This window comes from Hyla sarda, chromosome 3 (assembly GCF_029499605.1).
Source record: "Hyla sarda isolate aHylSar1 chromosome 3, aHylSar1.hap1, whole genome shotgun sequence".
Classification (NCBI taxonomy): Eukaryota; Metazoa; Chordata; class Amphibia; order Anura; family Hylidae; genus Hyla; species Hyla sarda.
The window spans coordinates 11,675,959-11,688,515 of NC_079191.1; the positions used below are offsets into that span (position 1 = coordinate 11,675,959).

A 12,557-nucleotide genomic window follows, 5' to 3' on the forward strand; every position below is an offset into this window, starting at 1 on the left:
TGTATGATGTGGGGGGGCAGCGGTGGGTGTATGTATGATGTGTGCATATGTATGGTGTATATGTATGGTGTGAGTGTATGTGTATATGTAATGTATGATGTGGGGGAGGCAGTGGCGGGGGGGGGGGTGTATGTATGATATGGGGGAAGTGGCTGGTGCATGTATGATATGTGTATGCATGAATGTTTTGTATAGGAGAGGACTGTCACGTCGGGCATTAGGGCAGTTGTACCATCTAATTTTATTTATTTTTAGTGGCACCCGCACTGAATTGCACCCCCAGCATGTTACACAATAACCTTAACTGTCCTACTATACAGTGCAGCATGCTGCAACACCCACAGAACCATAGGCTGTATCAGGGCATGCTGGGAGTTGTAGTTATCTAGTAACTAAATGCAACTTCAAGCATTTTCTGACACAAAATGCACCACATAAACTGGAGAAGCAGAACACCACCCACCCTCCAGTAACACATAAGTCCCTATTGAGACTGAAAAATAGTGATTAAAATATTTTAAAAAGTGCGTATATATGTGAATAAGCCCCTTTCCTAATAAAAGTTTCCAATTTTCTTTAAATAAAAATTATGTACAAAAATAAACATAAGTGGTATCGCTGCATGTGGAAATGTCCAGACTATTAAAATATAATGTTAATTAAACCGTAAGGTGAACGGTGTAAATGTAAAAGAATAGTCCAGAATTGCTCATTTTTCGTCACTTCATATGAGAAATTTTTTATAAGGTGATCAAAAAGTTATATCTAGACTTTTCTGGGCTTGGCTTGGGCGTAAAAGGAGCTACAGCTCTCCGGCCGCTAATAGCCTGGCATGCTGCGATCGCCTATTAACCCATTAGATCACCGCTGTCAGCAGTGTCTAAAGGAATCTTATATCCATCCCTGGTGGTCTAGTGGGGGGGATCAGACTATTTTGGTTGAAATTATTTCATCTACCAGGACAAGTGGATTTTCTTGAGGGACAAGTAGATTGTGTTCCACTTTAGTCCCTTGGACAAGTAGTTTTTTATAAAATTTCCACACCCCTGAGTTCATTGGCTGCTTATCCTTATCCTCCCCCCCCCCCCCCCCCCCCCCCGTTCCCCACCAGTGTCCTTATTTCCCCTCCCGCTGCCTGTTCCTCATCTTCTTGGAGCAGGGCAGCAGCGGGACATGTTGGGAACCGACAGTGGTGAATGAATGAAGCTGACATGTCCTGCATGTATGCTTCATTCATTCACCGCCGCCCGACATGTTCCCGCTGCTGCCCTGCTCCTGCTGCCCTGCAATCAGCACACCGCCAGGACATGTCTATTCTCTGCTGCTCATCTTTGTACCCGATGGCCATTTAGGGCTCCCGGCGGGAAATTTTAAAGTGAAAGTAAAAATACACCTTACATCGCAGGGGAGTGGAGCATGCCGTCCACTCCCCTGTTTAATGACTTCTGATCGCATCGGGTCTTAGAAGTGAGACCCGGTGCAATCAATCCCTCAGCCCCTGTACTACAACCCCCATCATGGAACAGAGTCTGTTCCATTATGAGGGTAGTAGTACAAACACTAATGTAGCCTCCCCAGCCACCTGCAGACTCGCACAGCCAGGGAACTACCACTCCCATCATGGAAACAAGTCTGTTCCATGATGGGAGTAGTAGTAGTACACTGGCTGCGGGAGTCTGAGGACAGAGGTGTTAAAACGGCCATAAAATAAAGGCATATGATGGATGTTATAATGGGTCTTAATGGAAGAATATGCCCGTTATTTTGACAGACGTTATTCAGCCGTTAGGACCAGTCATGGTCAGTTATTTTTACTTTATTTTATTTGTAGCACAAAAACGGCTGTTAAAAAGCAGGGACAAGATGGTAGAGTAAAAGCCTAAGATAATCCAAGCTGTCCTCTGTTCTGTTGCCTCCTTAATATACCGGAACAGTCTGGTGCGGAGGTTGGAGATCTTCAGACAGAAGACAATGGAGAGAAGACTTGTTAACCAAATATTGGTATAGGTAAAGAAAACATAAAGTGTATAAATAATATACAAAGTTACATACACATAGAGGTGTTTCAGAAAGAGTGCAGAGAAAAGCAAACTGAGTGTAATAGCGTACTAAGCGCACATCCGTGAAATCCCAAGAGAAGTTATAATGTGGTCAACAGGAGTCACTGATCTTCCATTCAACCAGTCAGTGACATCGATGACTATAATAAATGAGTGTATGGTATAAGAGCGATCAGTGTCAGAACCAGGAAAATCAGATAGAATTTGTTAGGGGAGATGCATTTTTTCTCATTAAAGTTTTTTATTGGTAATTTAAACCAAAGGATACAGAAAAGCGAAACTAGTTATGGAAATCTCCTACAAGGAATGATTGAGTAAGTTGGAGGCTCCTTGGCAAAATAAAATGGTGATGATTCCCATAAGTCCTCTGGATTTCGCATCTCATCTGACCTCCTACTATTTTAGCCACTCATAAATGAGGTGGGCACTGATAATGTATACCCTCATAAAAACATTAGTTACATCCTAGAGTTATCATTTCAATGTCCTCTCTAGTTTCTGTCATTTTCCTTTGGAAGAAGAAATCAATGACATTCTTAAGAACCTTGGACATGTGACTCCTCAGTTTGGCCGTTCTGTAGATCAGGTTGGAGGAATGTAGAATTGGTAGGAATCCCAAGACAGTGTCAAGCCATAGAACATACTCACAGTATAAATAGTACATAAAGACACTAACCATATGACCAGTGAAGTATTTACTGTTGTAAATAAAAGTGATGGATACAAATGTCATGGCTGAGTGATATGTCTTCAGATTGATGGATAAGTTCCCGCTCATCTTCATCTTTGTTATGTGATGATACAACGAGGTGAAGAGGAGGACGGAGGAGATGGAACAGAAAAGCATCGGGATGATGGATGATATAATATGAATGTATAAAGAATCACTAGAAGTGCAATCCAGTAATAAATTATCCATGGTTGTATTGTATGTTCCACCTTTGGTCACATGAATGATGGTCGGCAACAAACAATTGATAGCTGAGAGAAGAACTGATCCTACAATGAAATGCACAGTCCTCTGATCTATCATCCTCCTCAGATACAGGAACAGTCTGGTGCGGAGGTTGGAGATCTTCAGACAGAAAACAATGGAGAGAAGACATGTTAACCAAATATTGGAATAAACAGAGAAAGAATAGAGTGTATCCATAATAAACACAGTTACATCCACATGGAGGTTGTTCTGAAAGATTGTAGAGACAATAATACTAAGTGTAACAGCACACTGAGCGCACATTCGTGAAATCCCAAGAGAAGTTATAATGTGGTCAACAGGAGTCACCGATCTTCCATTCAACCAGTCAGTGACATTGATGACTATAATAAATGAGTTTATCACCAGTCCAGGTATAAGAGCGATCAGTGCCGGGACCAGGATATCCAGATACAGGACCATGGTGTCACCTTCTGTAGGATCAGCCGTCTCGTCTATACTGTGAGATCCTGATAAGGCTGAGTTTCTGTCATAGGTTTTAGACAATGTTTTCATCATTTATTAAAATTTTCCATGATTTACATTGGAAATACAAACAGCACCACAAAGATTCCGAGCTGGCACAAGTCTACAAATGGAAAGCAGATCACACAGCATTGCCGGAACATTTCACCACAGTGAGAGCAAAAAAGGAAAAATCCAAAATCTATGATCACCTGTTCAGTCGCCTTATAAACAGATTGTACTCCTGTTCTGGCCTTGACTTACATAATATAATATACACCAGAGCTGCACTCACTATTTTTCTGGTGAGTTAACTGTGTACATAGATTACTTATCCTGTACTGATCCTGAGTTATATCCTGTATTATACTCCAGAGCTGTACTCACTATTCTTCTGATGGGGTAACTGTGTACATACATTACTTATCCTTTACTGATCCTGAGTTACAGTATATCCTGTATTATACTCCAGAGCTGTACTCACTATTCTGCTGGTGGGGTCACTGTGTACATACATTACATTACTTATCCTGTACTTATCCTGAGTTATATCCTGTAAATCTTTTTTATTAGAAAAATGTAAATCATAACAAACACAAAACCAGCACAACTTTGCCATAACTGAAAACAACAACATAAAATAACATAAACCCAAACTTTACATTTCAAATAAAAGAACATAAATCCTGCCTAACCGGCCAGCCCAGTTTTCCCTAGAAAATACTAGAGACTCATCCTTACATAACCAAATATCTAACAACACTCACATACATACTCAACTTGCGTTACTAAAAAAGAAACATAAAAATAGCACAATTTAGCTGTAACTCAAAAACACCCAAACTTGGGAAAACACATACAACAAGGACTCCCACTACACCCCATTAATTTAATATGTATATGTATATATACACATACTTTTTTTTCCCTAATTGTTAAGAAAGAAAATTAAATCTATGACTCAAAAACACCCAAACTTGGGGAAAAGAAGACCTAGACCAAAGAAAAACGAAATCCACTACGGGATACAAAAATACCAAAGAAAAATTACTACAAAAATAACAACTGGTTCGACTGCCATAAAATAAGATAAACAAAATTATAACATATTATACATATAGACTATATACATTATATACACCTAAATATACAGAAAATACACCTACAAATACAATAAAACAACCTACACTAAACTGTCCCTTCACCCACACCACCCGCCCTCCTGTACATGGGTCAGAGTCCATACAGTTCATAGTCCTCAATGTCCAGTTCATAACTGACCCATGCCAGGTCCACCAAAAGAAACAACCACCACCACCCACAAATACACCCTCCCAACCTAGAACTCCTCCCAACCAACTTTATCATTATCAGCATTACAATATACTTAAACAAACAATACAACCCACTTTAGGCCCAAGTTTGGTGCCTGTAAGCCCTTCATAACCTTAACATCTGAAAACAAAACAAAAAGCTATGGTGCACATGCATTAGCCCACCACCAGGAAGAAGGATGGCAATCCTGATACATACAAAATTTACATTCTTTCCCTAACTCCACCCTACCTCTCTCCCTACCATTATCCCTAAAAATAAACTGACCCTACTATCACCCTAACCCTGTCCCTACATCACTGTCCCTAACATAATCAAGGGTACTCTACCCAAAAGGTCTAGTACCTAGGGCACATCAAAAGAAAACCCTCTCCATAGGAGAGAAGCCCTACTGGTACCAAGACTGCCATACTCCAAAGACCTGATCTTCCCGAGGTCACCAGTGATGTTCCTACAGACATCCACCTTGGAGAGGACTTTCCGCTGTGTAGACACTAAACACCGTGCATTCCACGTGTAGTATCTAACCACTAAACTGACTAAGAATAAAGTGCCCCGATCACGGCCACCCAGGGTCCTGAATGCCCCATAAGCCCACTCCGGATAGGTAAGGCCGGCAAGTTGACTCCAGCCGATGGAAGCGCCCACCCGGTTGTAGACCCCTATATTAAAGGGACAATGAAGCAGGAAGTGGTCCATGCTTTCCAGCATGTCCCCGCACTCTTCTCGGGGACACCCCCGGTCATCAGATCTCCTACACTTCAAATTGTCCCTCACATATAGCTTCCCCTGAAGGCAGCGCCAGGCCAAGTCCCAAAACTTCTGGGGGATCCTTTTCATGTTTAAAAGATACAACCCCACCCTCAGATCCCGACCTGGGCAGTCCCTGAGTGCCAGAGGCTTCTGGAAGTGGGTCAACAGAACCCGTTTGTCAAGGAACTGCCTTGACTGGGTCCTGATCTCCCACACTCCCAGACCCCACCGACGTATCGCCTTCAGAGTCGGGGTAGCGTAAGCCGGAAGATATCCATGGGGCGTACGGAGGTCCTTCACTTGCCCTCCTGTCTCCCATTCCTGGAAGAAAGGCCGAAACCACTCCCTGCAGGAGAGTACCCATGGAGGAGCCCTCTCTGACCAGAGGTTTGAGATGTTAGCTTTCAAGAAGGTGTTCGTTAAGAACACCACAGGGTTTACCATAGATAAACCCCCTAGTCTCCTCGTGCGGTACGTAACCTCCCTCTTGACTAGGTTCCTCCTGTTCCCCCATAACAGTTGGAAAAACAGGCTGTAGATCCTAGTATAGTAAGCCTCTGGCAAGATACATACGCTGCCCAGATAGATAAACAAGGGGAGCAGGTACGATTTGATCAGGTTTACCCTTTCCCTGAGGGTCATAGACCAACCCTTCCACTGGTCCACCTTCTGAGTGGCATCCTGGAGCTTACCATCCCAGTTTTTGGTGGGATAATCATCCTGGCCGAATGTGATGCCCAGAATTTTTGCTGACTCTTGGGGCCCTGGAAGGGTGTCCGGGAGATCAAACGTGGGATCTCCCCCTCCCAGCCAAAGACTTTCACACTTATCCCGGTTGATCTTAGACCCGGATGCCTCCGAGTAGCGTTCCACCTCCGACATCACCACATCAACCTCCTCTCTCGAGGACACGAAAATGGTGACATCATCAGCGTACGCCACTACTCTCTGGGCAACATCCAGCTCCGCCAGACTCATCCCGACTCCCGCCAACGGCCCACAATCTACCCTCCGGACGAAGGGGTCGATTGCGAACACCTATAAAAGCGGGCTCAAAGGACAACCCTGAAGGACTCCGGACCCCACCTCAAAAGAGTGGCCAGACCAACCGTTCACCAGCGGGAAACTCTCTGCCCCTGTATACAAGATCTTAAGCCAATTAACAAAAGTACACGGTAAGCCATATCTCAGTAGGACGGACCAGAGGTAGTCATGGTTCACCCGATCAAATGCTTTGGCCAGATCCAGGGACAGCAGGTACCCCTTCCAGAGACCCTCACTACTCCGCTCCACTGCCTCCCTGACACTAAGGACCGCACTTAAGGTGCTTCGGCCTGGAACAGAGCAGTGCTGAGCCCCCGAAAGGAGCCGGGGGGGCAAACTTCACCAGCCGATTAAACAGTATCTTGGCCAGAAGCTTCCTGTCCGTATTGAGAAGAGCTATGGGCCTCCAATTCTCAATACGGCTGGGATCTTTACCCTTTGAGAGAAGAATCAGGGCTGACCTCCTCATTGACTTCGGCAGAGTGCCCGAGGAGAGACACTCATTGAATACCTCAGTCAAAAGGGGAGCTAAAGACTCCTTAAAGGCCCTGTACCACTCGGATGTTAAGCCATCCGGACCTGGTGACTTCTTGGGGGCAAGCCCCTCGATCGCCAGTCTCACTTCCTCTTCCCTGATTTCTTCTGCCAAAACATCAAGAGAGGGGTCTACCCCTGGCTCAGAAATGGTTTCAGCCAGGAAAGCCGACATCCAGTCTCGATCTAGATCCTTCCTTCCCAAGAGGTGCGAGTAGAAGGATCTGACGACCTCCAGGATCCGTGATCTGGACCGATTCAGAGATCCTGTACTATCGATCAGTCCTGAAATGACTTTACTACTCACTGACATCTTACAGTTTCTGTAAGGGTCGGGCGAGCGGTATTTCCCGAAATCCCTCTCAAAAACCAAAGATGCGTGCCTATCGTACTGACACCTCATCAGCAAGGATTTCACTCTGGAGATATCCTCTCGGCTACCTCCAGTCGAAACAAGAAGCTCGAGTTTCCTCCTCAGTCCCTGATACAGGCGATACCTGTTCAGGGACCTGAGGCTCGAGAGCTGGCGGAAGAACCCCGCAACCCTCTTCTTGAATATCTCCCACCACTCTGACTTACTACTACAAAGGTCCAGTAAAGGTACCTGACTCTGAAGAAAATCCTCAAAGGACTGTCTTACCTCAGCTTCCTCCAGGAGGGACGAATTCAGCTTCCAATAACCTTTACCCATCCGGGGGGTCTCTGAAACATTCAAGGAAAAAGAAATCATACAGTGATCGGAGAACTCCACCTCAACCACGGACACTGCGGAAGAGACGGCTTCCTCCTTCAAATAAAACCTGTCTATTCTAGACCTGCAGCTACCTGAAACCCGCGTAGCCTGAGGGGCTCCGAATGTGGGCATCCTCTAGGCGAGCTTCCCTAACTATACTATTGAGAGCTATGCTATCATAAGCCAACCGATCATTGGAGCCTCTCCTATCTTGGGATCTCGTGACAGTATTGAAATCCCCTCCAAAGATCACCTGTCGGCTTGTAAAAAGAAAGGGCTTAATCATCATAAAGAGATCTTTACGGTCCCACTTGGTTTGTTGGGCGTAGATGTTAATGAGCCGGAGCTCTTGTCCCTTCATGAGGACATCTAAGATCAGGCACCTCCCCATTTCTAACCCAATAACCCGTCTGCATTCAACAGGAGCGGTAAAAAGGACCGCCACCCCACTATACGGCTCAGCCGCAAGAGACCAGTGGGAGGGGCCGCGCCTCCACTCTCTCCTGGCTTTTACCAGGGAGGCTAGATCTGACAACCTGGTCTCTTGTAAAAAGAAAATGTCTGCATCAACACGGCCGAGAAAATCAAAGACTGCAAATCTAGCCTTATCAGACTTTATGCTGGCACAGTTAATAGATGCCAGCGTCAATGGGGTGAGTGCCGCCATCATGGGTGATCGAGTTAGACGGCCCTAACCCCATCATTTCTGTCTTTTCTTCACCCCCTCATCCCCAGACGAGGAGGCTTCCTTCTCTTTGGACCGTTTTTTTGATTCTGACAGGTCCATTTTTGAATCCCCATCTCCACCTGGCTCCGGTTTGGCCCCATCCTCTGAGGATATTGCCCCATCATTACAGGGCCCAGTTCCCCCTGGAGGCTTCCCCACTTCAGGCACCCCATCCTCGACCCCCTCCTCCAAGGAAGGGGAGGAGATGTCTTCAAGGACAGAGTACCGATTAGACAGATCAATCAGAGGGGGGGCAGGTAAACTTCCGCTTGGGACCTGGTCCGTAGCACAGGGACTAGAGGGCTCCGACCTCTTCTTTCCCCCTTTATTGTCCTTCTTTTTTGGCCGCTCTTCTCCCTCCTCATCCACACTTTCATAGTGGGAGGAATCGGAAAGATCGGCCTTGCTGCCCTCTTCTCTACAGATTCTCCTCATTTCCTCATCCAGCACATTCTCCTCCAGGGCCTCAGCAGTTTCAGGACTAACCTCTGGAGCAGGGCCAGAAGCTACCCCTGCCACATGGGAACTCTCCAGCTCCCTGCTCCTTCTGCGATTAGCCTCCCGCCTCAGCTTGGCGGGACTTTTCCTCTTCACTGACCCTGTTGCACCTTCACCCGCACTCGTGCCCTCCCCAGCTGAAGCAACATTACTGCCGTCTCCAGCCAAGGTGACCGTCGCACGGGCAAAGGCGCTAGGACAACGGCTGAAAGGGTGTCCTAAGACACCACACAGATGACACCGGATCTGCCTACAGGATGCGGCAAGATGACCTACCCCACCGCACAGTGCACAGACCTGCACGGTACAGGCTGCGCTAAAGTTGGTGGGGCTGCCACACCTGTGACAGACCTTGGGCTGCCCCTGGTAGAAAACTTGGATTCTGTCTCTCCCAAGAAAAGCAGCTGATGGGATGTGGGCAACAGTGCTCCCCGAACCAGATCCCATGTTCATCATAGTTCTTTTTTGGCATGTCCGTCACATCCCAATATCGGCTGAGCCAGGTCATGATGTCATAGCAAGATAGTGACTCGTTACGTGTCAAAACGGTCACTTTCTTGACCAAATTCTGACGGGATATCGCCTTTACGGCAAAATCCCGCCAGCCGGGCTCGCTTTTCACCACCTCATAGTTCGACCAGAAAAGTTCCAAACCCTCTGGCCGAGCGAAGCTGATGTCAAACTCGGAAGTACCGTAGGGGTGAATCAGGGCAAAGATGTCACTTGCCCTGAATTCCATTCGGAGGAGGAGCTCAACCACCTTTCCCCGAGGTGGACACGCATCTTCGCCCCTCCACACTAAACGGACCACATTCCTACGGCCACTTTCCTGCCTGGATGTCGGGAGGGACCAGACCACCTCCCCATTTTGTTCTCGGAAGACGCCTAAGCCGTGTCTTTCTATCCAAAAAGACAGGTCAACCTCACCCCTCCCCTCTACCTGGATCGACCTGTCTCCCCTACGTAGAGCCTCCAGGAGGCGCTGTTGCAAGTGACCCCCAGAGCCAGATGGAGATGGGGATCCCCCGGCAGTGACGCTGGCATAGCTTCTGGGAGAAGCAGCCACTACCGGGGGGGCAGTCGAACCAGAAACCAAACCAGGACCATTATTCTTGACAGAAATATCAGCCATAACACCTCTCTCTCCCATTCCACTACCGTTCCTCACCTGCATTTCACTAGCACCCCTCTCTTGCACCCCACTTACACCCCTCTCTTGCACCCCACTTGCACCCCTCTCCTGCACTCCACTTGCACTCCTCTCTTGCACCCCTCTTGCACCCCTCTCTTGTACCCCACTTGCACCCCTCTCTTTCACTCCACTTGCACCCCTCTCTTGCACCCCACTTGCACCCCTCTCTTGCACCCCACTTGCACCCCTCTCTTGTACTCCACTTGCACCCCTCTCTTGCACCCCACTTGCACCCCTCTCTTTCACTCCACTTGCACCCCTCTCTTGCACTCCACAAGTTCCCCCCTCATCCACACTGCTACCACAACTCCTCCCATGCACACCACCAAAATTCACATTTTGCACATTACCATTTTTGCTCTCACTTTCACTCTTGCCTACACTCTCCCTTGGTGTGTTACAGACTGGGCTGGCTGGGTCTTTTGCATGTTTAATGGCTGCCGGTTTCAGAATTGGCGCTGCATAGTTCTTTCTTCCCGTCTCTTGGGGTGCAGACATACGCTCCGCCTCTGACATAGGTGGCCACGCCCCCTCGCAAAATGGCTGTCCCTCCGGACTCACTCCAGCTACAGCCGACGCACAGGGAACCTCCCTCTTTACAGCGGAGTGCCCGCTGGCGCCAGAACCGGTACCAACCACATCACCTAGGGGACCGCCCCCTGAACCAACAAGGTCCGGTGCCCGGACACTCCCCCCCCTCACAGGAGAGTGCCCTGCAGCGCCAGGACCAGTACCGCCCACTTTAACTGAACGGGTGAATCTGCCGCCATTTTCTGGTGACTGGACACCCTCCCCCCTCACAGGAGGGTGCCCTTTTTTTTCTATAGCACCCACGGCCATTTTGGGTGCACTACTGTATCCCCCATGCTGGCCCCGCTCCACTACAGAAACGGGGTCTGGCAGGTTGGGGGACCCAGCACCCTGAACCGACTTTTCAGCCGACTCAGACTGCTGGAAAGGAGAAAAGACAAACTTCACTTGTCCCTCAGTTTTCTTCCTCCTCTTCTCTTCTGGGCCCAAATCGTCTCCAAAAGAAAAATTTTCTAGACGGGTGGGTGACTCCTGCATTACAATAGCCCGCAGGAGACCCCCGTCTGCCAAGCCGCTGCCTTCACTGCAGTCACTGCCATCATCCTCCTCACTGGAGAGAGGTAAGGCCACCTGAGCCGGGTTTATATAGTCTGCACTCAGGGTAAGTGGGGGGTCAGGGGTAGCAATGGTGGCACATACCGATACAGTGTCCATATCCCCCTCATTCACATTGCCCTCCTCACCTCCTTCAACTTCCTCCATCTCCTCCTCCTCACTGCGGCAATCCTCATCTTGCGGACTTTCACAACCTCTGGAGGTCTTCATGCTGGAGAACCTCTCCTCATGAATTAGCTTCTCACCAAGAAACCCAGCACCCTCCACAATGTCCGATCTCCTCCTCACAAGCTCCTCCACCTCTTTCCTCAGAGACCTCACCTTGGTGTTGAATGCTGATCTCTTTGCCTTAGGTGCCTGATCCGCTTGATAGATGGCAAACTTTAGATCTTCTCTAAGGCCACGAAGCTGCTTTCCAAGCTGTTCATATTCAGCCATCTTTGCCTTGATTCTTGATCCAAAGGTCGCCAGGGATTCTCTGTTCCCCTTTTCCCCCCATTGCTGGGGTTCTGAGGGTCCAGAGACAGCTTCCTTCACTGCACTCCTCTGCCTGGAAGAGCTTCTTTTCCTTGCAGGGCTTTTGCTGGAGGCTTTGCAGCTCCCAGCTGAGGACGGGGGAGGGGGCACCACATTACTGTGAGCCCTGGTTGTTCTCCTAATTCCGTCCGGATTATTGGCCGTGGCATTTTCCTTGGCACTTCCCGCCGGCCGGGTACGGGGAGTGCAAGATGAAGCTCCAGATCCCCTGGGCTCCATAGCAGGAGAACCTACCCAGGTGTCTGCCACACACATGGGGAGGGGCGGTAGGAAATCAGAGCTTCTGTGGAAGTCTCAGGAGCTCAGCAGAACACAACCTCTCTCCAGAGCTGTACTCACTATTCTGCTGGTGGGGTCACTGTGTACATACATTACATTACTTATCCTGTACTGATCCTAATTTATATCCTGTATTATACTCTAGAGCTGTACTCACTATTCTGCTGGTGAGGTGACTGTGTACACACATTACATTACTTATCATGTACTGATCCTGAGTTATATCCTGTATTATACTCCAGAGCTGTACTCACTATTCTGCTGGTGAGGTCACTGTG

General features: G+C 48.0%; 1 protein-coding gene across 1 annotated transcript; it reads right to left on the reverse strand.

Moving 5' to 3' along the window:
• Positions 1–2,514: 2,514 nt before the first annotated feature.
• On the reverse strand, positions 2,515–3,552 carry LOC130360938 (taste receptor type 2 member 9-like). Its single transcript, XM_056563494.1, has one exon. The coding sequence runs from the start codon at positions 3,550–3,552 to the stop codon at positions 2,515–2,517; it is 1,038 nt and encodes a 345-aa protein (XP_056419469.1).
• Between the last annotated feature and the right edge of the window lie 9,005 nt (positions 3,553–12,557).